At 38.7% G+C, this 23,320-nt stretch overlaps 1 protein-coding gene across 5 annotated transcripts in view; it reads right to left on the bottom strand.

Moving 5' to 3' along the window:
• Positions 1–23,320, bottom strand: part of LEPR (leptin receptor) — a 91,034-nt gene that overhangs the window by 43,551 nt on the left and 24,163 nt on the right. For all 5 annotated transcript variants that reach the window (XM_040470518.1, XM_040470519.1, XM_040470517.1 and 2 more), the window contains 2 exons: positions 20,804–20,927; positions 3,381–3,589 (listed from right to left, as the gene is read on the bottom strand). In XM_040470518.1, the coding sequence (XP_040326452.1) occupies positions 3,381–3,589; positions 20,804–20,927 (333 nt within the window). The remainder of the gene's footprint in view (positions 1–3,380; positions 3,590–20,803; positions 20,928–23,320) is intronic.

Here is a 23,320-nt window from a genome sequence, read left to right as displayed (position 1 = left end):
CACAGAATCCAAAGCAGGCTCCAGGCTCTGAGCTGTCAGCACAGAGCCCGACATGGGGCTTGAACTCACAAACCATGAGATCATGACCTGAGCCAAAGTCAGACACTCAACCAACTGAGCCACCAGGCGTCCCTTAACACACTGTATTTTCAAGAATTTAGACATAGTTTTTCTCTTTTCCTTGAATCAAAATTAATAAAGTTTTTACTTTATGTGACATATTACAAATTTTAGTTATTTTAAAGCAGGGACAGATAAACACTAAAGTCTAGAAACAATAGGTGAAACTCACTGAGTTCTCATGACCAAAAAGAAAACAAAGCAAAGCCATCAAACAGAAGAGAAATCATAAAATTATAAACTATTGTACACTTCCTGCCGTATAGATATATTCCTTAATATTAGAAATCTAAAAATAAATCTTTCCCTGAACCACCTATGTCCCCAGTCTTAGATATACTGCCACCTACCTGCTTCTTTCACAGTAATATCTCTTGGAAGCATTGGCACTACTCATTCCGCCCACTTTATGTCCCATCTTCCTAACCAACCTACTCTGATCAGGTCTACCCCCTCACCAATCCACTGAAAGCGCTCTCTCTTATCAAGATCACCACCCTTTTCCAAATCCAGGATCAGCTGTCTGATCCATTTCACTCCACCTCTCAGTGGCATTCCACATATCTGCTCACTGTTCCTGCATGGTTCCAGGCCACCATGTTCTTTTACTCCTCTTTTCCCTCTGACTGCCTCAGTCTTTCCCTCGCTGAACTCTTAAGTGGCTGATCTTATTCAATCCCAAAAACATCTATACAACAAATACTCCTGTATATATCTCCCTTGAACTCTAGGATCATATGTCCAAATGCCTACTCAGCATCTCTTGGGTATCTATAAGCATCTCAAAATTAATGTGTCACACATGATCCTCCCCAAATCTCCCCATCCCAGTACATGGTACCACTATTCACTGGCATGCTCTGGTCCTAGCCTGAGTGTTATCCTTGGCTCTTCTCTTTCCTTCGTACCAAATCCACTAGAAATCTCAGATAGCACCATCTCCCAAATAAATTCCAACTATGACCATTTCTTTCTTCTCCATTGCTACATCCCTAAACCAACTAGATCATTCCAATAACCTCCTATCTGAGCCCTCTGATTCCACTCTTGCAACTATCCTTCCTCTTTTCCCCATCAACTTTCTTCTCCACATGCAGAGCAAATTTGAAACATGCACACAGACACACATACCTGACCATATCACTCTCCTGGTTCAAAAGCTTCCAGTGCAATTAGGATAAAATCCAACTCTGTAACTCTGGCCTACAATATGAACCCAATAACTCTCCGAACACATCTCCAGATATTCCCTTACCTCATTCAGTCCAAACATAGAGGCCTTTTCTTTGGTTCCTCCAAATGCCAAGCTCATTCCATCTCAGAGGTTTCATGGGTGCTATTTTTCCTGCATGGAGCACCTTTTGCTCTGGAGTTTTACACAGTTTTTTCTCTTTCATTTAGCCCAACTGCTATCTCCCAAAACAGGTCCTCTTTGACCTCCATAGCTAAAATAATAGTCACTACACCTGACACTCTCCATCTCTTACTTCTTTTATGGAACTTAAAATTTTGGGACATTATCATATATGCCCAAGCATACGGAAAGATTTTTTTTCCTCAAAAATCATTACTGAAAAAAAACAAAACTCTTTTTAAGTTTCATATAAAGTCTATCATAGAACTTCATCTTAACTTTTATTTTTTTTAAATATGCAATTAAATTCTGACTCCAGGTGCTTCTAAAAATCACCTGAGAGAATTAGTTTTAAAAAGAGAACATAACAGGGGCGCCTGGGTGGCGCAGTCAGTTAAGCGTCCGACTTCAGCCAGGTCATGATCTCGCGGTCCATGAGTTCGAGCCCCGCATCAGGCTCTGGGCTGATGGCTCGGAGCCTGGAGCCTGTTTCCGATTCTGTGTCTCCCTCTCTCTCTGCCCCTCCCCTGTTCATGCTCTGTCTCTCTCTGTCCCAAAAATAAATTTAAAAAACGTTGAAAAAAAATTTTTTAAAAAGAGAACATAACGGTATTTTATAAATATTATGTATATTTTTCCTGTGGTATAATTTCATGATGGAATTGTTCAGGCGTCATCATAATTATGTTGTAGAGACCAAAAATATATCCCTAGAAGACAAATTATTTGAAAGTCCTAATGTTGGGGCGCCTGGGTGGCTCAGTCGGTTAAGCACCCGACTTCAGCTCAGGTCACGATCTCACGGTCCATGAGTTCGAGCCCCGCGTCAGGCTCTGGGCTGATGGCTCAGAGCCTGGAGCCTGCTTCCGATTCTGTGTCTCCCTCTCTCTCTGCCCCTCCCCCGTTCACGCTCTGTCTCTCTCTGTCCCAAAAATAAATAAACGTTAAAAAAAAATTTTTTTTGAAAAAAAAAAAAAAAAGAAAGTCCTAATGTTAAAATATGATGTCAATGCATTCATGTCATATGTCATATGCAAATCTGCATATGTAGATGTCATGCTCAGTAACTTAGAAAGAAATGAAGGTGAGGCTATGTGTAAAACCGTGTGAGATGCCTGGAAAAGTGGCTCTTGTGATGTCAAAAACAATGATGCAATGATGCATGTAAGAAGTTTATATACAATGCTTTCAAGAAATACAAGTGGAAAATAGTAACACTGTTACATTACATGTTATATATAATATACGTACATACACAAAACTGAGTTAATAAACACATTCATTAAGTGAACACTTGCCTATCTTATTCACATTTGTAATTATATGTTCAGGTGGATCAAAAGAAACTTTGGGAATCTTTGCACTAAAAATCTGGGCCATAACCTATTACTTGAGTTTTTCTTATAATCAGATTTGTACAGCAAATTATTTAGTTGTTTACTTTTTTACTATCCCTGTCTGCTTAATATTGTCTCTGGTCTATGAGGCAGAAACTTTGTCTCATTCACCACTGTTTCCCCAGCTCCTAGGTCAGTGGCTGACACATATGAGCCTCTGAGAAATATTTATTGAGGGAAGAAATCCAGGTAAAAAACAAGCTTCTCATTATTTTTGGAAATTATTATCTGATAAGTGAAAACAGGAATAACCAAACGACACATATCCATTGCACAGATCCAGAATTTAAGAAAAAATGTTTTTAAGAAAGAATTTAACAACTGCAGAGATATCTATATTGCGCTTAAAACATTCTAGAAGCTACTCTTAATAGTTCCTCATACCACATTTACCATCCTTACAGCTCGAGAGCAAGATAAACTATTGAAAAAAAACATTTTGTGAGCAATTTTTAACCTGCTTGTGTGACTGATGTTTAGATCTATTATCTCTTTTGTACACAACTTACCAACATTTATGGGCTGAACTGACATCATAGGTGACTGAAAAATTACTCCACCAGACGTGATTTTGAAATACATAAGAAGAGTGTGGTTGAGTTTGGCTGTGGGCACAGGCACATGGCATTCACAGCTGTCACGAACACTGCAGTTACACTGAACAGTCAGAAAACTGCCCTTCTGGGGGACCGGAAGTGACTCTTCTAACACTTCAGGCCTATGTGAAAAAAGAAGAGATAAATATTAGTGTAGATGTGGCATGTACTGGATTTACTTAAAATGTATGACAAAAATTTCTGCGCATCCAGCTTAAAAGGCATCTAGGGAAAAACAAAGGATGCATTATATCAGAGATACAAACATAAGAGTTAAAGCAGGTTAGCCATTAGAAAGAATATCAGCACAGGGGCACTTGGCTGGCTCCATCGGTAGGGCATGTGACTCTGGATCTTGGTATTGTAAGTTCGCGCCCCATGTTGGGTATAGAGATGACTTAAAAATAATAAAAAATCTTAAAAGAAATAATACCAGCAACAAGGTACTGAAGCAATAGTGAAGTACCAAAAAGGAAAGAGATACTGTGATCCTAAAACTCTATATCCAGAGAAAATATCTTTCAAAATAAACATGAAATAAAGGTTTTTTTTCAAGCATACCAAAACTGAAAGAATTCATCACCCATCAGGTGTGTATTATAAAAGCTGCCAAAGAAAATCCATCAGGCAAAAGAAAATGATAGCAGATGGAAGACAGGTTCCACACAAAGAAATGAAAATAACTTTAAAAGGGTATTTACTTGGGAATGCAAGCTGGTGCAGCCGCTCTGGAAAACAGCAGGGAGGTTCCTCAAAAAACTAAAAATAGAACTACCCTATGACCCAGTAATTGCACTACTAGGCATCTATCCATGGGATACAGGTGTGCTGTTTCAAAGGGACACATGCACCCCATGTTTATAGCAGCACTATCAACAATAGCCAAAGTACGGAAAGAGCCCAAATGTCCATCGATGGATGAATAGATAAAGAAGATGTGGTATATACATACAATGGAGTATTACTCGGCAATCAAAAAGAATGAAATCTTGCCATTTGCAACTACATGGATCGAACTAGAGGGTATTGTGCTAAGCGAAATTAATCAGAGAAAGACAAGTATCATATGACTTCACTCATATGAGTACTTTAAGAGACAAAACAGATGAACATAAGGGAACGGAAACAAAAAGAATATAAAAACAGGGAGGGGGACAAAGCAGAAGAGACTCATGAATATGGAGAACAAACTGAGGGTTACTGGAGGGATTGTGGGGGCAGGGGTGAGCTAAATGGGTGAGGGACACTAAGGTAATCTACTCCTGAAATCAATTTTGCACTATATGCTAACTAATTTGGATGTAAATTTAAAAAAATTAAAATTAAAATTAAAAAAAATAAATAATAAACATGGAGAACTGAAGGTTACTGGAGGGGTTGTCGGAGGGGGGATGGGCTAAATGGGTAAGGGGCACTAAGGAATCTACTCCTTAAATCATTGTTTCACTATATGCTAACTAATTTGGATGTAAATTTAAAAAAATAAAAAAATAAAATTAAAAAAATAATGTGGAGAAAGTTAAAATGGGATATTTTAAAGGCTATACACATTTATTTTTGTTCTGTACTGAAGATAAAGACAAGGAGAATCCTTTCAAGATCAAGTAATGAAAATTCTCTAGTTTTTAGAGCCTCTACTCCTTTACCATAGGTTTCTAAAAAGTTTAATACCTATTTTAGGATCAATACTTTGTGCAAATTAATATAAGGAGGATTCTGGGGGATGAAGTTTAGAATTAGCAAAAATAAGAAGGGTTTATATTTTTCCAAGAAAATAGAAAAAAATCACTGGAAAACAGATTCTTGAATTTTTTCAGTTATTCTAAAATGTCTTGTCTGTGGAAACTATCCAGTTTTCAAAACAACATTATCCTCAGATCTTTGTAACTAGAGCGTATTTATTAAATCATGATTTTTTTTTAAAAAAGGGTATTTACTGACTGCTTACAGCAAAAATAATAACCATGTAGTGTAAGGTTTATAACAGATAGAAGTAAAACATATGACATTGGCTCCAAGCTTTGGAGTGCAGGACATAATCTAAGTATGCAGTTGTAATGTTCTCATGCTACACATGAAGTGGTATAATATTCCTCGGAGGTACATAAGTTAGACCGTGATGAGTTAAAAACCTGTATTGCAAATCCTAAAGCAACCACTAAAATAACAAAACAAGAAGTTACAGCTTTGGAATCACAATGGTCAAGTCAACAGAGTATTAGTATAGAGAAAAATAGATGAATGGAACAGAATAGAGACGAAGACCTATATGGACAACCAGCTTTCTAGAGAGGTACAAAAGCAGGTCTGTGGAGAAGGGTGGTGAGCAATGGGACGTCTATACGCAAAACAAAACAGATTTCAACCCCTACTCACACCAGATTCAAAAATTAATTCAAAATGGGTCATCAATTCAAATATAAAATCTAAAGCTATAAAACGTCTAGAAGAGAACACGGGAAAAAAAATTTGTGACCTTGGGTAAGGTAACATGTCCTTAGATGCAACACCAAAAACATGATCCATAAAAGAACAAATTCATAGATTGGACTCTTCTCAAGATTGAAAACTCCTCTGAAAGAAAGACACTATGAAACAACAAAAAGACAAGCCACAGACTGAGAGAATACATTTCCCAATCATCTATCTAATAAAGCACTTGTCTCCAAAAGATAAAAAGATCTCTCAAAACTCAATAATAATAGGGGCTCCTGGGTGGCTCAGTTGGTTAAGTGTCAAACTCTTGGTGTCTGTTCAGGTTATGATCTCACCGTTCGTGGGTTCAAGCCCCATGATGGGCTCCACCTGCTGGGGATTCTCTCTCTCTCTCTCTCTCTCTCCTTCTTTCTCTGCCCCTCCCCTGCTCTCACTCTCTGTGCGTCTCTCTGAAAATAAACTTTTTTAAAAAGGTTAAAAAAAAACCTTGTAAATGGGGAGAGAGTATTAATATTTGGACATGATCACTGCCTTCAGAAATCTTGCAGCCCTTTTGGAGGGAAAAACTGTAAGTGATAAATATACAAATTTAGTGCAGGGAAAGCAATGCTTTAGAAACTCTGCTAACTAGCACATACGTGAAAATTCAGATATAAACACAACATGAAAGAAATGGGACCGAATCATTCATACATATACCCCTAGTATTAAATGTTGTGAATTATGATAGATTTTCATGTTTCCTGAGATAGACTTTAGTATTACATTAGACCTAAAAGAAATCAATCAAGAAACAACGTTTCCAGGCCTTTTAAGGTGCAAATCAGTCTATTGGGCGCTGTGTAAGGGATAATCCTATTGTGGGAAGCACACTAAACTAAACTGAGACCTAAAATTAAGTCCTGTTTGCTTATGAGCCATAGTCAGAGAGTTCCTTTTGTGAGCTTTGGTTTCGACAATCAGTAAAACAGAGAAAAATGCCTGCACTACTCACCTTTACAAGGCTATTGTAAGTATTAAAGAGGATAACATAAAAGGATTTTTGAAAACTTTAAAGTGCTATATACTCATAAGATACCATTTTGGGGTTTTTTTTAATATGAAATTTACTGTCAAATTGGTTTCCATACAACACCCAGTGCTCATCCCAACAGGTGCCCTCCTCAATGCCCATCACCCACTTTCCCCTCCCTCCCACCCCCCACCAACCCTCAGTTTATTCTCAGTTTTTGAGACTCTTATTGTTTCCCTCCTTCCCTCTCTGTCCCCCATGGTCTTCTGTCAAGTTTCCCAGGATCCACGTAAGAGTAAAAACATATGGTATCTGTCTTTCTCTGTATGACTAATTTCACTTAGCATAACACTCTCCAGTTCCATCTACGTTGCTACATAAGGCCATAATTCATTCTTTCTCATTGCCAAGTAGTATTCCATTGTATATATAAACCACATCTTCTTTCTCCATTCATCCATTGATGGACATTTAGGCTCTTTCCATTATTTGGCTATTGTTGCAGGTGCTACTATAAACATTGGGTTGCAAGTGCTCCTATGCATCAGCACTCCTGTATTCCTTGGGTAAATACCTAGCAGTGCTATTGCTGGGTCATAGGGTAGATCTATTTTTAATTTTTTGAGAAACCTCTACACTGTTTTCTAGAGTGGCTGTACCAGTTTGCATTCCCACAAGCAGTGCAAGAGGGTTTCCGTTTCTCCACATCCTCGCCAGCATCTATAGTCTCCTGAATTGTTCATTTTAGCTACTCTGACTGGCGTGAGGTGATATCTGAGTGTGGTTTTGATTTGTATTTCCCTGATGAGGAGTGACATTGAGCATCTTTTCATGTGCCTATTGGCCATCTGGATGTCTTCTTTAGAGAAGTGTCTATTCATGTCTTCTGCCCATTTCTTCACTGGATTATTTGTTTGTTGGGTGTGGAGTTTGGTGAGTTCTTTATAGATTTTGGATACTAGCCCTTTGTCCAATATGTCATTTGCAAATATCTTTTCCCATTCCATCGGCTGCCTTTTAGTTTTGTTGATTGTTTCCTTCGCAGTGCAGAAGCTTTTTAATTCATGAGGTCCCAAAAGTTCATTTTTGCTTTTAATTCCCTTGCCTTTGGAGATGTGTCAAGTAAGAAATTGCTATGGCTGAGGTCAGAGAGATTTTTTCCTGCTTTCTCCTCTAGGGTTTTGATGGTTTCCTGCCTCACATTCAGGTCCTTTATCCATTTTGAGTTTATTTTTGTGAATGGTGTAAGAGAGTGGTCTAGTTTCATTCTTCTGCATGTTGCTGTCCAGTTCTCCCAGCACCATTGGTTAAAAAGACTGTCTTTTTCCATTGGATATTCTTTCCTGCTTTGTCAAAGATTAGTTGGCCATGCTTTTGTGGGTCCAATTCTGGAGTCTCTATTCTATTCCATCGGTCTATGTGTCTGTTTTTGTGCCAATGCCATGCTGTCTTGATGACTACAGCTTTGTAGTAGAGGCTCAAGTCTGGGATTGTGATGCCTCCTGCTTTGGTTTTCTTCTTCAATATTACTTTGGCTATTCGGGGTCTTCTGTGGTTCCATACAAATTTTAGGATTGCTTGTTCTAGCTTCAAGAATGCTGGTGCAATTTTGATTGGGATTGCATTGAATGTGTAGATAGCTTTGGGTAGTATTGACATTTTAACAATATTTATTCTTCCAATTCATGGGCACGGAATGTTTTTCCATTTCTTTGTATCTTCTTCAATTTCTTCATAAGCTCTCTATACTTTTCAGCATACAGATCTTTTACATCTTTGGTTAGGTTTATTCCTAGGTATTTTATGCTTCTTGGTGCAATTGTGAATGGGATCAGTTTCTTTATTTTCTTTCTGTTGTTTCATTATTAGTGTATAAGAATGCAACTGATTTCTATACATTGATTTTGTATCCTGCAACTTTGCTGAATTCATGTATCAGTTCTAGCTGATTTTTGGTGGAGTCTATTCCGTTTTCCATGTAGAGTATCATGTCATCTGCAAAAGTGAAAGCTTGACTTCATCTTTGCCAATTTTGATGCCTTTCATTTCCTTTTGTTGTCTGATTGCTGATGCTAAAACTTCCAACACTATGTTAAACAACAGCTGTGAGAGTGGACATCCCTGTTGTGTTCCTGATCTCAGGGGGAAAGCTCTCAGTGTTTCCCCGTTGAGGATGATGTTAGCTGTGGGCTTTTCATAAATGGCTTTTATGATCTTTAAGTATGTTCCTTCTATCCCGACTTTCTCAAGGGTTTTTATTAAGAAAGGATGCTGAATTTTGTCAAATGCTTTTTCTGCATCGATTGACAGGACATATGGTTCTTATCTTTTCTTTTTTTAATGTGATGTATCACATTGATTGATTTGCAAATATTGAACCAGCCCTGCATCCCAGGAATGAATCCCACTTGATCATGGTGAATAATTCTTTTTATATGCTGTTGAATTTGATTTGCTAGTATCTTGTCGAGAATTTTTGCCTCCATATTCATCAGGGACATTGGCTTGTGGTTCTCTTTTTTTGCTGGGTCTCTGGTTTGGGAATCAAAGTAATGCTGGCTTCATAGAATGAGTCTAGAAGTTTTCCTTCCCTTTCTATTTTTTGGAACAGCTTGAGACAGATAGGTATTCTATGTCTCATAGAATTCCCCAAGGAAGCCATCTGGTCCTGGATTCTTATTTGTTGGGAGATTTTTGATAACTGATTCAACTTCTTCACTGGTTATGGGTCTGTTCAAATTTTCTATTTCTTCCTGTTTGAGTTTTGGAAGTGTGTGGGTGCTTAGGAATTTGTCCATTTCTTCCAGGTTGTCCAGTTTGTTGGCATATAATTTTTCATAGTCTTTCCTGATAATTGCTTTTACTTCTGAGGGATTAGTTATAATAATTCCATTTTCATGCATGATTTTATCTATTTGGGTCCTCTCCCCTTTATTTTTGAGAAGCCTGGCTACAGGTTTATCAATTTTGTTTATTTTTTCAAAAAACCAACTCTTGCTTTCATTGACCTGCTCTACTGTTTTTTTTAGATTCTAGATTGTTTATTTCTGCTCTGATCTTTATTATTTCTCTTCTTCTGCTGGGTTTGGGGTGTCTTTGCTGCTCTGCTTCTATTTCCTTTAGGTGTGCTGTTAGATTTTGTATTTGGGATTTTTCTTGTTTCTTGAGATAGGCCTGGATTGCAATGTATTTTCCTCTCAGGACTGCCTTCGCTGCGTCCCAAAGTGTTTGGATTGCTGTATTTTCATTTTCGTTTGTTTCCATATATTTTTTAATTTCTTCTCGAATTGCCTGGTTGACCCATTCATTCTTTAGTAGGGTGTTCTTTAACCTCCATGCTTTTGGAGGTTTTCCAGACTTTTTCCTGTGGTTGATTTCAAGCTTCATAGCATTGTGGTCTGAAAGTATGCATGGTATGATTTCAATTCTTGTATACTTATGAAGGGCTGTTTTGTGACCCGGAATGTGATCTATCTTGGAGAATGTTCCATGTGCACTTGAGAAGAAAGTATATTCTGTTGCTTTGGGATGCAGAGTTCTAAATATATCTGTCAAGTCCATCTGTTCCAATGTATCATTCAGAGCCCTTGTTTCTTTATTGACCGTGTGTCTATATGATCAATCCATTTCTGTAAGTGGGGTGTTAAAGTCCCCTGCAATTACCACATTCTTATCAATAAGGTTGCTTATGTTTATGAGTAATTGTTTTAAATATTTGGGGGCTCCAGTATTTGGCACATAGACATTTATAATTGTTAGCTCTTCCTGATGGATAGACCCTGTAATTATTATATAATGCCCTTCTTCATCTGTTGTTACAGCCTTTAATTTAAAGTCTAGTTTGTCTGATATAAGTATGGCACTCCAGCTCTCTTTTGACTTCCAGTGGCATGATAAATAGTTCTCCATCCCCTCACTCTCAATCTGAAGGTGTCCTCAGGTCTAAAATGAGTCTCTTGTAGACAGCAAATAGATGGGTCTTGTTTTTTTCTCCATTCTGATACCCTATGTCTTTTGGTTGGCACATTTAGTCCATTTACGTTCAGTGTTATTATAGAAAGATATGAGTTTAGAGTCATTGTGATGTCTGTATGTTTCATGCTTATAGCGATGTCTCTGGTACTTTGTCTCACAGGATCCCCCTTAGGATCTCTTGTAGGGCTGGTTTAGTGTTGATGAATTCCTTCAGTTTTTGTTTGGGAAGACCTTTATCTCTCCTTCTATTCTAAATGACAGATTTGCTGCGTAAAGGATTCTTGGCTGCATATTTTTTCTGTTCATCACATTGAAGATTTCCTGCCATTCCTTTTTGGCCTGCCAAGTTTCAGTAGAGAGATCCGTCACGAGTCTTATCGGTCTCCCTTTATATGTTAGAGCACGTTTATCCCTAGCTGCTTTCAGAATTTTCTCTTTATCCTTGTATGTTGCCAGTTTCATTATGATATGTCGTGCAGAAGATTGATTCAAGTTACGTCTGAAGGGAGTTCTCTGTGCCTCTTGGATTTCAATGCCTTTTTCCTTCCCTGGATCAGGGAAGTTCTCAGCTATTATTTCTTCAAGTACACCTTCAACACCTTTCTCTCTCTCTTCCTCCTCTGGAATACCAATTATGCGTAGATTATTTCTCTTTAGTGCATCATTTAGTTCTCTAATTTTCCGCTCATACTCCTGGATTTTTTTATCTCTCTTTTTCTCAGCTTCCTCTTTTTCTCAGCTTCCTCTTTTTCCATAATTTTATCTTCTAGTTCACCTATTCTCTCCTCTGCCTCTTCAATCCGAGCTGTGGTTGTCTCCATTTTATTTTGCAGCTCATGTGTAGCATCTTTTAGCTCCTCCTGGCTGTTCCTTAGTCCCTTGATCTCTGTAGCAATAGATTCTCTGCTGTCCTCTATACTGTTTTCAAGCCCAGCGATTAATTTTATGACTATTATTCTAAATTCACTTTCTATTATATTGTTTAAATCCTTTTTGATCAGTTCATTAGCTGTTGTTATTTTCTGGAGATTCTTTTGAGGGGAATTCTTCCGTTTTGTCATTTTGGATAGTCCCTGGAGTGGTGCGGGACTGTGGGGCACTTCCCCTGTGCTGTCTTGAATAACTTGCGTTAGTGGGCGGGACCACAGTCAGACCTGATGTCTGCCCCCAGCCCACTGCTGGGGCCACAGTCAGATTGGTGTGTACCTTCTCTTCCCCTCTCCTAGGGGCAGGATTCACTGTGGGGTGCCGTGGCCTGTCTGGGCTACTTGCACACTGCTAGGCTTGTGGTGCTGGGGATCTGGCGTATTAGCTGGGGTGGATCGGCAAGGTGCACAGCGGCAGGAGGGGCAGGCTCAGCTCACTTTTCCTTCGGTGATCCGCTTCAGGAGGGGCTCTGTGGCACCGGGAGTGAGTCAGACCCTCCGCTGGAGGGATGGATCCGCAGAAGCACAGCGTTGGGTGTTTGTGGGTGTTTGCATGGTGCAAGCAAGTTCCCTGGCAGGAACTGGTTCCCTTTGGGATTTTGGCTGGGGGATGGGCGAGGGAGATGGTGCTAGCGAGCGCCTTTGTTCCCCGCCAAGCTGAGCTCTGTCATCCGGGGCTCAACAACTCTCCCTCCCGTTGTCCTCCAGCCCTCCCGATCTCTGAGCAGAGCTGTTAGCTTGTAACCTTCCAGATGTTAAGTCCCACTTGCTTCCAAACACACTCCGTCCAGCCCCTCCACTTTTGCAAGCCAGACTCGGGGGCTCTGCTTGGCCAGCAGGCTGCCCCTCCGCCCTGGCTCCTTCCCGCCAGTCCATGGAGCACACACCGCCTCTCCACTCTTCCTACCCTTTTCTGTGGGCCTCTCGTCTATGCTTGGCTCCAGAGAATCTGTTCTGCTAGCCTTCTGGTTGTTTTCTGGGTTATTTAGGCAGGTATGGGTGGAATCTAAGTGATCAGCAGGACGCGGTGAGCCCAGCATCCTCCTACGCCGCCATCTTCCTCCGGCACCTGCTCGCGACAAACTCATTATTTTTTTAAAAAAGCATTTCCATTCAGAAATTTCCCAAACTACCACAACAGATAACCCCATCATGAAACTCTAAAAATCAATCTAAAACTAATTCTCAAAGTGTTCTATACAGGGGTGAGAAAACTACAGCCCACAGGCCAAATAAACTTGTTTTTTGTACAGCTTGTAAACTAAGAATGGTTTCTTACATTTTCAGAAGGTAAAAAAAAAAAAAAAAAAAAAGAGGAAGAATGTCCTGTGATACAAGGAAATTGCATAAAATTCAAATTTCAATGTCCATTAACATTCTCAAGTTTATTCATTTATATATTTGCATATGGCTACAAGGTTGTGATAGGGACAGTATGGACCACAAAGTCTAAAATATTTGCTATCTGGGGGTGCTTGGGTGGCTCAGTTGGTTAAGTGTCCAACTTCAGTTCAGGTCATGATCTCACGGTTTGTGAGTTCCAGCCCCACATTGGGCTCTGTGCTGACAGCTCAGAGCCTGGAGTCTGTTTCAGATTCTGTGTCTCCCTCTCTCCCTGTCCTTCCCCCATTCATGCTCTGTCTGTCTCTGTCTCTCTCTCTCTCTCTCTCAAAAATAAATAAATATTAAAAAAAATTTTTTTTTAAATATTTGCTATCTGGCCCTTAAAGAAAACATTTTTCAATCCCAGTTATTGGCCAAAAACATTTTGTACTCCTTACTGCTGGGTACTTGAAAGGCAAAGGACACAAAAATAAAGAATCCACATTAAATATATCATCAAATTTCACTATATAGCATATTTACAATTGACATAAAAACAGCTGGAGGATCACGATCTAATTCAACTTTTCAAAGAAAAAGTATGTAAGAAACTGAATAAGAAACTGAGGCTTGGAGACCATACAGACCTGAAACTCATTTGAGGCCTATGCTTACATGCTCACTGCTCACTTCATTATGCCCAACATATCTTATTATCACAGGAGACATTTCACTGCTACTGTTGCCATTTTATTTAGGGGATTCATAGAGACATTGGTAGCCACAACTAAAAACTTATTATAATCTGAATCATCTCAATATTTCTATAGATCAGAACTTTAAAGAATTAGAGAATTATTTCAAATTACTTTTTCCATGAGGAAAACATTAGATATTTCTCATATGTGTGAGAGCATAAGCTTTTCAAAGTTTGTGTGAAACCTGGAATACATGAGCCTTGTTATTGTCAAAGCCTTTGTTATTTGTCAAAGTCAGCATAAGAACTTCTTTTACCTTCCAAAAGAAGTTTGAAGTTATTTGTGAAGATCAAACAACACTCTAAATTTTGATCATTTTAATGTATAAGGATTAAAATGATGATCAAATTTTTAAAGTAAGAAAGAGATACTTTGGCTTAAAATATCCAAAACTTAATAATTTCTGAAATCCTTGAAAACTTTTTATGCAGCAAAATATCTTATATCTTGCCAGTACACACATAAATTCAGTGCCACTATTTATTTAATCTCTATATGTGAGTAAACTTTACTTAGAAGTGAAAATAGTAAAAAAAAATTTTTTTTCTCAAATTTTACATTTGGCTACTTTGCAAATTTCATCACTTGGGCAATTTTTCTACTCAGAAGTTAGATATACAAATATTTATTACTGAAATTTCATTTCTGGTAGCCACAGTGGTTTATAGAGAACACATTCTGTCCTCTGACCTTCTGTCAAATTATTCATTCCCAGAATTACTTTTGCATGAATATATTAAAACTTCTCTAAGCAATGATCTACACTAAGTTACTACAGAAATAGCATCAAATGGTGCCATCCAAGTTCCTGACTGTGACATAAACTGAGAGCAAACTACAGTAGACAAACCAATACATAGGAATTGTTTAAAACAGTATTACTTTTATATATCATTTGAACAGGTCACTTTAAATTTATACAAATTTTACCAAATCTATACAAATGTTACCGAAAAAATCTACTTTGCCAATCCCCAAAATTTCAAAGACCAGGTTAGTGTTCCAGACTGGTCTCGTCATCATAATCACCTGGAGACTTGTTAAAACTAGATTCCTAGGGGCGCCTGGGTGGCGCAGTGGGTTAAGCGTCCGACTTCAGCCAGGTCACGATCTCGCGGTCCGGGAGTTCGAGCCCCGCGTCAGGCTCTGGGCTGATGGCTCAGAGCCTGGAGCCTGTTTCCGATTCTGTGTCTTCCTCTCTCTCTGCCCCTCCCCTGTTCATGCTCTGTCTCTCTCTGTCCCAAAAATAAATAAACGTTGAAAAAAAAAATTAAAAAAAAAAAAAAAACTAGATTCCTAGACCCTCCGTGAAGAAGTCAGTAGGTCTGGTGCTAAAGAATCTGTTTTCAAGAAGTCTTAGATGAGTGGTTCTCAAAGTTTAGTCCCAAACCAGTAGCATCAGTATCACCTGGAACTTGATTGAAATGCAAATAACTGGTTCCACTTTATATCTTGTGAATCAGCTCCAAGTGAGAAGTAATGGCCTAGATAAATCTCATCAAGGAGACAAGTTTAAGAAGCATTTTGTAAAACATGAAGTATTCTTCAAATGTAAGATAGTGCCAAACAAATGGAAAATCAACAAGGATAAAAGAGAGGAAGAAAAAAGAAAAAGAAAGACTGAAAACAAAAACAAATGAACCTTAATGTATATCGAATTAACAATACAACCATGTGGGTAGAGGGGGAGGGATATCCTAATTAACTTTGGAACACAGTATTTTGACCTTGTAACCCTTAGCCTTAGCACAGGCAAAATGAGTGTAAACAAATACTAGCAACTCTAGCTAGCATGCTTGTTTTTCACAGTGGTATAGGTTACCAATTCCAAAACTACTTTACATGTATTCTACGACTGAGCAAATGGGTTATATATCGTGGGAAATGGAAGCCAGGTTTCTTACTGGTGGAAGAAAGAGAAGAAAGAAGGACAAGGAAGGGAGAGGGAAGGGAAGAGAAGGAGTGAAGAAAGGAAAAAAGGAAAAGGGAAGACTAGAATGTATCCTATGGTTTGGGGCTAAAATGGGAGATATTAGGGGCACCTGGATGGCTCAGTCAGTTAAGCATCCAACTCTTAGTTTGGGCTCAGGTCATGATCTCAAGGTTCATGAGTTCAAGCCCCACATCTGGCTCTATGCTGAAGGTGAAAAGTCTGCTTCAGATTCTCTCTCTCTCCCTCTCTCTCTCCCCCTCCCCTGCTGATACACTCCCACTCTCTAAATAAATAAATAAACAAGCTTTAAAAAGTAATAAAATGGGAAATGTTAGTATGAATACCTACTCTTAATATATCTATATACAGATACAGAAATATAGATTTGTGTATATTATATATAAACCTTGCATATATTGTGTACATACATACATGTATCTAGTGCATACATACACGTATCTGAGAAGGCCCAGATGTTTCAACAATGCCACTCAAGTAACAATGAGCATCTAGCTCCCAGATACTGCTTTGTAAATACCATTCTCTAATAAAAAGGAAGCAGGGCTCCTTGGAGAAATGGCTGACTCCAGTATTACGGCAAGGAAAGTATAAAATCAACCTGAAACATCCTGTAGCACTAAAGAGTAAGGAAGTCCTCAAAAAAAAAAAAAAAAAAAAAAAAAAAAAGGTGGGACAGATCAAAATGACACAGGAGCCAGCTGCCAGCTTCAATAAGTTCCCAGTGGTCAAATATGGGGCAATTTGACCAATAATATAAAAAATGAAAATAACTGATTATAGCTTATAAAATAAAATGAGAATCCATGAGGGGTGCTGGGATGGTTCAATAGGCTGAGCATCTAACTCTTGATTTTCACTCAGGTCATGATCTCATAGTTCATGAGTTCAAGTCCTATGTTGGGCTCTGCACTGACAGGGCAGAACTTGCTTGGGATTCTCTCTCCCCCTCTCTCTCTGTCCCACCCCACTCATGCTTCTCTCTCTCTCTCTCTCTCTCTCTCTCTCTCTCTCTCTCAGAATACATAACAAACTTTTTTAAAAATGTGGGAGTGGCTTTACAACCAGGTGATGGACAAATAGAAAAATTTGAAGATGTGTGATAAAGAAAGCCTAAATTGTCTTGAATAGACTGTGAGTGGAAATGTGGAGTTTGGTGACAGTTCCAGTGAGGGCACAAGAGGAAGTGAGTAACACAGACTGGAAACTGGAGGAAAGAGAATGTAATGTAAAGGCAGACAGCTAAGTCACACATCCACAGTTACATGGGAAGCACAGTCTACCTACTGAACTGGGTGATCTGCTGCAGGAAATTTCCAAACAGGTGTTGAAGGTGCCTCTTGGTTTCCTCTTGCCACAAGAGGAGAGGTACACATTGAGTAAAGGGTGGTTAAACAAAAGAAACCAAGACTTGAGAGCTATGAGATGCCTGGCCTCTCCAGAGGGTAAAGATGTTAACACTAGGAAATGGCTTCTAAGCAAAGACCAGGGCTTAGAGATCTGTGGGCTTTTGTCTAATGGGGTGAACCCCAGTGGGAGCCACAGAAGGCTGTATGGTCTTGTGAGAGAACACAGTAGCAGACACACTGCTAGCTTAGACTGAAAGGATACAAAATGAAATGGAGCCATTGGACGTCCAAACTTGTGCTGACAGGAAGCATATGAGAAAACTCCCTGGCTGCAGAGATATGCAGCCTTTCATGAAAAACAACCTCAGAGGAAGAGCCAAGAAACATGGAGAATTAATTATTCCTGAAGTTGAGGTAATAGAGGGAATAAGCCTAAGGTGAGGAGGAGGGGGGATGGTCAAAGAGTGGGATCCTTGAAACTGAACTTATAGACAGAGCATGCTTACCAGTAATGACAAGGTCTAGAGTAGGTCCACGAGAATGGGTGAACCAGGTCAGGTGAAAAAACAAGAATAGTGAAAGAAAAGCCTTTAAGAAATTGATGATCATCCATATAGAAGTGGAAATCACCAAGAATGGTGACAGGGTAACAGTAAAGAGACAAGGTAAACTAGGTATTAGCAGTTACAAAAGTCTAAACACCTTGGATGACCCTTACTTATTCTTCCACTTCAATTTCTCACCATCCCCCAGCTTTACAACCCAACCACACTTAACTTTTCTTGTCCACAATGTCCAGATGTGACTGTGGGGCTTTGCAAATGCTCTTCATTCTACCTGGTTCATTCTCTGCCCCCTTGTAACTCAGGCAGATAACTTCTAGTACCTGTATATGTTTTCACAAGTCCCTATGTTTATTACATCACAGCACTTTCAAATTATTATGTTCTCTGTCTTTACTGTTAGCTCCAGAAGGGTGAGGGCTGTGTCTGAGTTGTTCAACATGGTTCCTCACACTGAACTCAGTGGCTGGTGCACACAGTAGGATTTTTCTCCCAGGTCAAAGGTAAAGCGTCTAAAGAAGTAGCCTATTTCTATGGTATCTCTCCTTTGGATTCTTTGACAAACATTAATATCTGAGCTCAAACAATGCTTTCCCTTAAGGGACATATTTATAGAGCTTTAAATCCCTTATAAATGTTAGGTTTTGGTTCCTTTTAAAAACCATTCTTATTTACACATGGAAGCATTTGAAAGATTTCTCTCATGAACTCTAATGTCTGCAGAAGGGCATTTTGATTAAAAACTCTTCTTACAGTAACCACCTTTATGGGTTTTCTCTTCCATGGAAGTCTTATTCATTAAACTGACCATCTCTTCCTCATGATTTGAGGAGTCTTATTTAAATTATTTAGAGATACAGTGCCCAGAGATGCAGACAACACAGAATTTAAGGCAGAAACAGCATTGACAATTGGTAAAGTGGATATATTAACCCAATCATACAAAGGAGAAAACAATTAATATGGCAAAAAGGAGTAAGAAAAAAACCCACAATGTTCCTCCAACTGCATGCAATTATGACAAGTTTTCCTGTACTGATATTTTTAGAAAATTGAGTTCAAAACAAAAGCAGGTCAAAAGAATCTGCTAAATTCATCATGTGAGTAAGTTGAAAAATCTAGTTAATTTATCATAATTTTCTCATTTTCTGAGTCTGACCCAGAAAAACCATCATGTAATGAATAGACCAATGGTTACCTGGCTGACTGAAGTGAAGTGAAAATTCTCAACTGTAACTAAGTTACTATGCAATTTTGTAATGTTCCAATATATTCATGTATAGTTTTTTCTAAAAATGCAGACCTCAAGACTTAACTATAGTCTATACATAATAGTAAGATTTTGATAATAACAAAATGTAAATACTTGCACATGGTCACAGAGCTCTTAAACCAAGCATGCTGCCCTAGCTTGCTGACAATATCTGAAATTCTCTTGAATGGGCACCCAGTGAGTTTTTGATCACCATCCAAAATATTTAGGTCATCGTAGGAATGTGCTACATTGCAAAGTAATTCTTTTCTGTGAGCTAAAACCTATTTTGCTCAATAAAACAGGAAACTTTCTGTTCCAAACTTCAAATATATCTTTATCTACCACAGTGCTTCCTTTCTTTCCTCAGTACTCAAGGTTGAGGTGAGCTTCCTTCATTTTAAGACCAACCTTTCACCTGTGCTTTTTTCCTGGAACTTGTTTATTTAAATATTCACACTCTGTTATAGATCTTCAATAGTCCCCCTTCTACTATATCTTCAAACTTTCCCTCCCTGCTGGGTCATTATCTAGAAGCAAGCTCACTCTCTCCAGTCCTTTAAACGCCCACCCTTGGCTGTGCATTACCCATTATTCCTCTATCCTTCAAACTTTACAACCTCCACTACTTTGGGGGACTCTAGAGGTTTATAGCTCAGTCATTTCTATTTTGCACATTTTTCTAGGTTTCCTGGCTGCCCAGAATTTTGTGCCGCTGAAACACTGGCAGCTAGGGCACCTTTTCACCAATCAGATAGTCCCCTTCAGGATCCTCGCCTTAATGTGAATTGCACAAAGAAGCAAAGGCTAGCAGGGCCTTCTACAGTCATCTAGAATTAGAATTCAGCTGCACAAGTTATCCCCACCTAAGGCTTCCACAACAATCTTGTGTTCCCATGGCTTCATGTGCCTCCCAAACAGACAAGAGTAACCACTAAAACTGAAGCCCTATACCTATCTGCCCCAACCACCAGCCTGTCATGCCTCAAAGGCAGAAATCATTACTATCTTTTTTTCTCAGCATCTTTAAGTTTCTTTCTTTACAAATTATTTTTATTGGGGTAAAATATACATAGAATTTATCATTTTGAGTATACAGTTCAGTGACAGCAGTACATTTACACTGTTGGGTAATATAAATCCAATTCCAGAACTTTTCTCATCTTCCTCAACTGAAACTCTATACTTATTCAAAGAGGACCTCCCATTGCCCCTACCCCTAGTCCCTGGTAACTACTATTCTATTTGACTCATGTTTATATGGACAGTTTCTAGCATGTCGCCCCTCAGTGGTATGATCCCAATAACTGCAGAACTGAAGGAAATGAGTCTCTTTCTCCTTGAGCATCCCACAAAAGGACAAATTAGAAAAAAAAATTTAAAGAGCTAAAATTTACAGAGGAATGATATGTATTATCACTGGAATTATTAGAACACTTGAATGATGTGTTAGCTAGAATTCTAAGTGTATGGCTATCTCAAACCACCATCTTGGCTCTCTAGCTAGCACAAATAAATATTGAACACTTCTATTTTTAAGTGAATTAAAATGATCAAATATGAAGGAAAAAATCTACCTGAAAAAGAAACGTGTAACAAGTTTTTCCCCTCCACTCAAATATCTAAGACCCCTGAATTGAGTTCATACTTCTTTCAGAATATATTCCCGTAGATACAAAAGGAAATGTAGGGATAGGAGAGTTTTCATAATCCACTTCTGTGTATGGAAGCTCTTGCATTTAAAAGAAATTATGTCCTAGAAATTTCCAAATTAATTTATTTGGTACTTACAGAACATATAAAAGATGGACCTTAAGGTCATAAGCCTTGAAAGGATTCTTAAATAGTGACTCCATATAGCAGATGAATAATTCCAAGTCCTCTTTCGTCCAGCACTGTATGTTCCAGTTTGCACCTGAATTAAAAATAAACTACATTAAATCTGAAAAACATTCTGAACAACTCAGTGAAAGAGAAGAACTAAATTAAATTTACCAGTGTTCTGATACAACTTCCACTGCCTATTCTGAGAGAAAAAGAACTGGCTCTAACCAGTGGTATGTATCTGCCCAAGTGATCTAGTCCCTTAGGCCTGCAGTTTCCTTTCTGGTAAAGTAAGAGACTTAAATTCAATTACTGCTTCTCAAACTCTTCTTATTTTTTTAATCTTGAACTACTTAAGTAGGACAAAAGTCCTCAAAAGTCACCTAGTTCCGTTCATGCTTGCTTTCTAAGAGAAAAGAAAATATTCAATATCAAGATATGAGCACATGTGGAGCAGTATTTATGTGTCTGCTTTAGCAATAAAAGCAAAGTGATTCACATGTGAACAGTGATTCATGTCTTAAATTCTTGTTATTGTAAATTACAGGCCCCAGATATAACTGATGCAGGCATACTTTCACTGTGCACTGAAAAACTCACCTGGCAATAAATTATTGGCGGGTTGTAATTTAAAAAGCAAGAATAGCAACAATCATAAATAATGGCTCACTTAAGACAACACTAACGTATTCCCCAAACTTGAAGGATTTCTAGCTGGTAGGGATTTTACAACAGTGTTGAACCATTATGAAGTAAACAGCATGCGTGGCAGAATAATCAGCTGAAATCCTCGGTAACCACCACTTAACCTACCGATTTCAGTTACAAAAATTTAAAGTGAGAAGTGACTAGTTATGCAAGCTTTATTTATGTGTAAAACTGAAATCTACGGCATCATAGGGACACCTGGGTGGCTCAATCTGTTTGGCTCAGGTCACAGTCTCACGGCTTGTGGGCTAGAGGTCCTTGTTGACAGCGAGAAGCCTACTTGGGATTCTCTCTCCCTCCCTCTCTCTCTCTACCCCTCCCTCCCTTGCTTCAACACACACCTGCACGTGCTCCCTCTCTCTCTCTCTCAAAAATAAATAAAACTTAAAAAAAAATCTATAACATCATAATCATTTCTCTTCAAAAGTGAAGTACTAACATTTTTTTGACCACTTCAAAGCTCATCACAAAGACCCTGCCTTAATAAGTTCATTCTTGGTATATCCATTGAATTGCTGGAATGGCTAGTTAATTTCCCCTACAAATTAAAAAAAAATGCTTCAATTAAAATTAAGTGAATGTTATGTGGCGCCTGGCTGGTTCGGCCAATTAAGCATCTGACGTTGGCTCAGGTCATGATCTCACGGCTTGTGGGTTTGAGCCCTGCATTGGGCTCTATGCTGACAGCTCAGGTCTGGAGCCTGCTTCGGATTCTGTGTCTCCCCCTCCCTTCCCCTCCCCCACTCGCATTCTGTCTCTCTCTCCCTCAAAAATAAATGAACATTAAAAAAATGTTTGATATTAATAAAAAATTAAGTGAATTTTATTAATCAATGGTTATGGACTCCATTGGAGACACTGGGAATTATTACTACTAACTTGTTTTAAAACTCTGATTTTATTGCATATTTATACTTTGTTCTTAAGCTGATTTCAATAAACCAGAGTGTTTCTTCCATCTAATCAGTGATGCTCAACCAGTGGCAATTTGGCCCTCAGGGACATGTGGCAATGTTTGGAGACATGTTTTGATTGTCACAACTGGGGAAGGAGCTACTTGTATCTAGGTAGAAGCCAGGGATGTTGCTAAACATACTACAATGCACAGAACACACCCCCCCATACCCAAGAATTGTCAGGCCCAAAATGTTAATAAGGTTGAGGTTGAGAAATTCTGATTAACCTTTAACAGAAGTGCTATATTTATGCTTGCCTTTACTTTCATACTGTAGGTCTCTTTGTATTACTGAGTCAATGGATGCTGTTCTGTTAGCTTTTCCAGAAGGCTTGGAAATAATTTTGTTGTTTAGATTTCCAGATGTAGAATTATTAATTATGCTAACTACATTCAGTGTGCATTATACTTCAACAACAAAACCCCCTTGATTTAAAACATGGATTGGCTGGGGCACCTGGGTGGCTCAGTCGGTTAAGCTGCCGACTTCAGCTCAGGTCATGATCTCGCGGTCCGTGAGTTCGAGCCCTGCGTCGGGCTCTGTGCTGACAGCTCAGAGCCTGGAGCCTGTTTCAGATTCTGTGTCTCCCTCTCTCTGACCCTCCCCCACTCATGCTCTGTCTCTCTCTGTCTCAAGAAATAAATAAATGTTAAAAAAAAATTTAAAAAAATAAAAAAAAACATGGATAGGCTGCAGAGAGATTCTTTGCTTGAACAAATATTATTCATAAATGCTTTAAAATTTAACTACTTCTGATGTGCCTGGCTAGCTAAGTCTGTAGCGCATGCAACACTTGGTCTCGGGGTTGTGAGTTCAAGCC

Source organism: Herpailurus yagouaroundi, unplaced genomic scaffold (assembly GCF_014898765.1).
Source record: "Herpailurus yagouaroundi ecotype Mexico unplaced genomic scaffold, PumYag 77, whole genome shotgun sequence".
Taxonomy (NCBI): Eukaryota; Metazoa; Chordata; class Mammalia; order Carnivora; family Felidae; genus Herpailurus; species Herpailurus yagouaroundi.
This window is presented reverse-complemented; position numbering and strand designations above follow the sequence as displayed.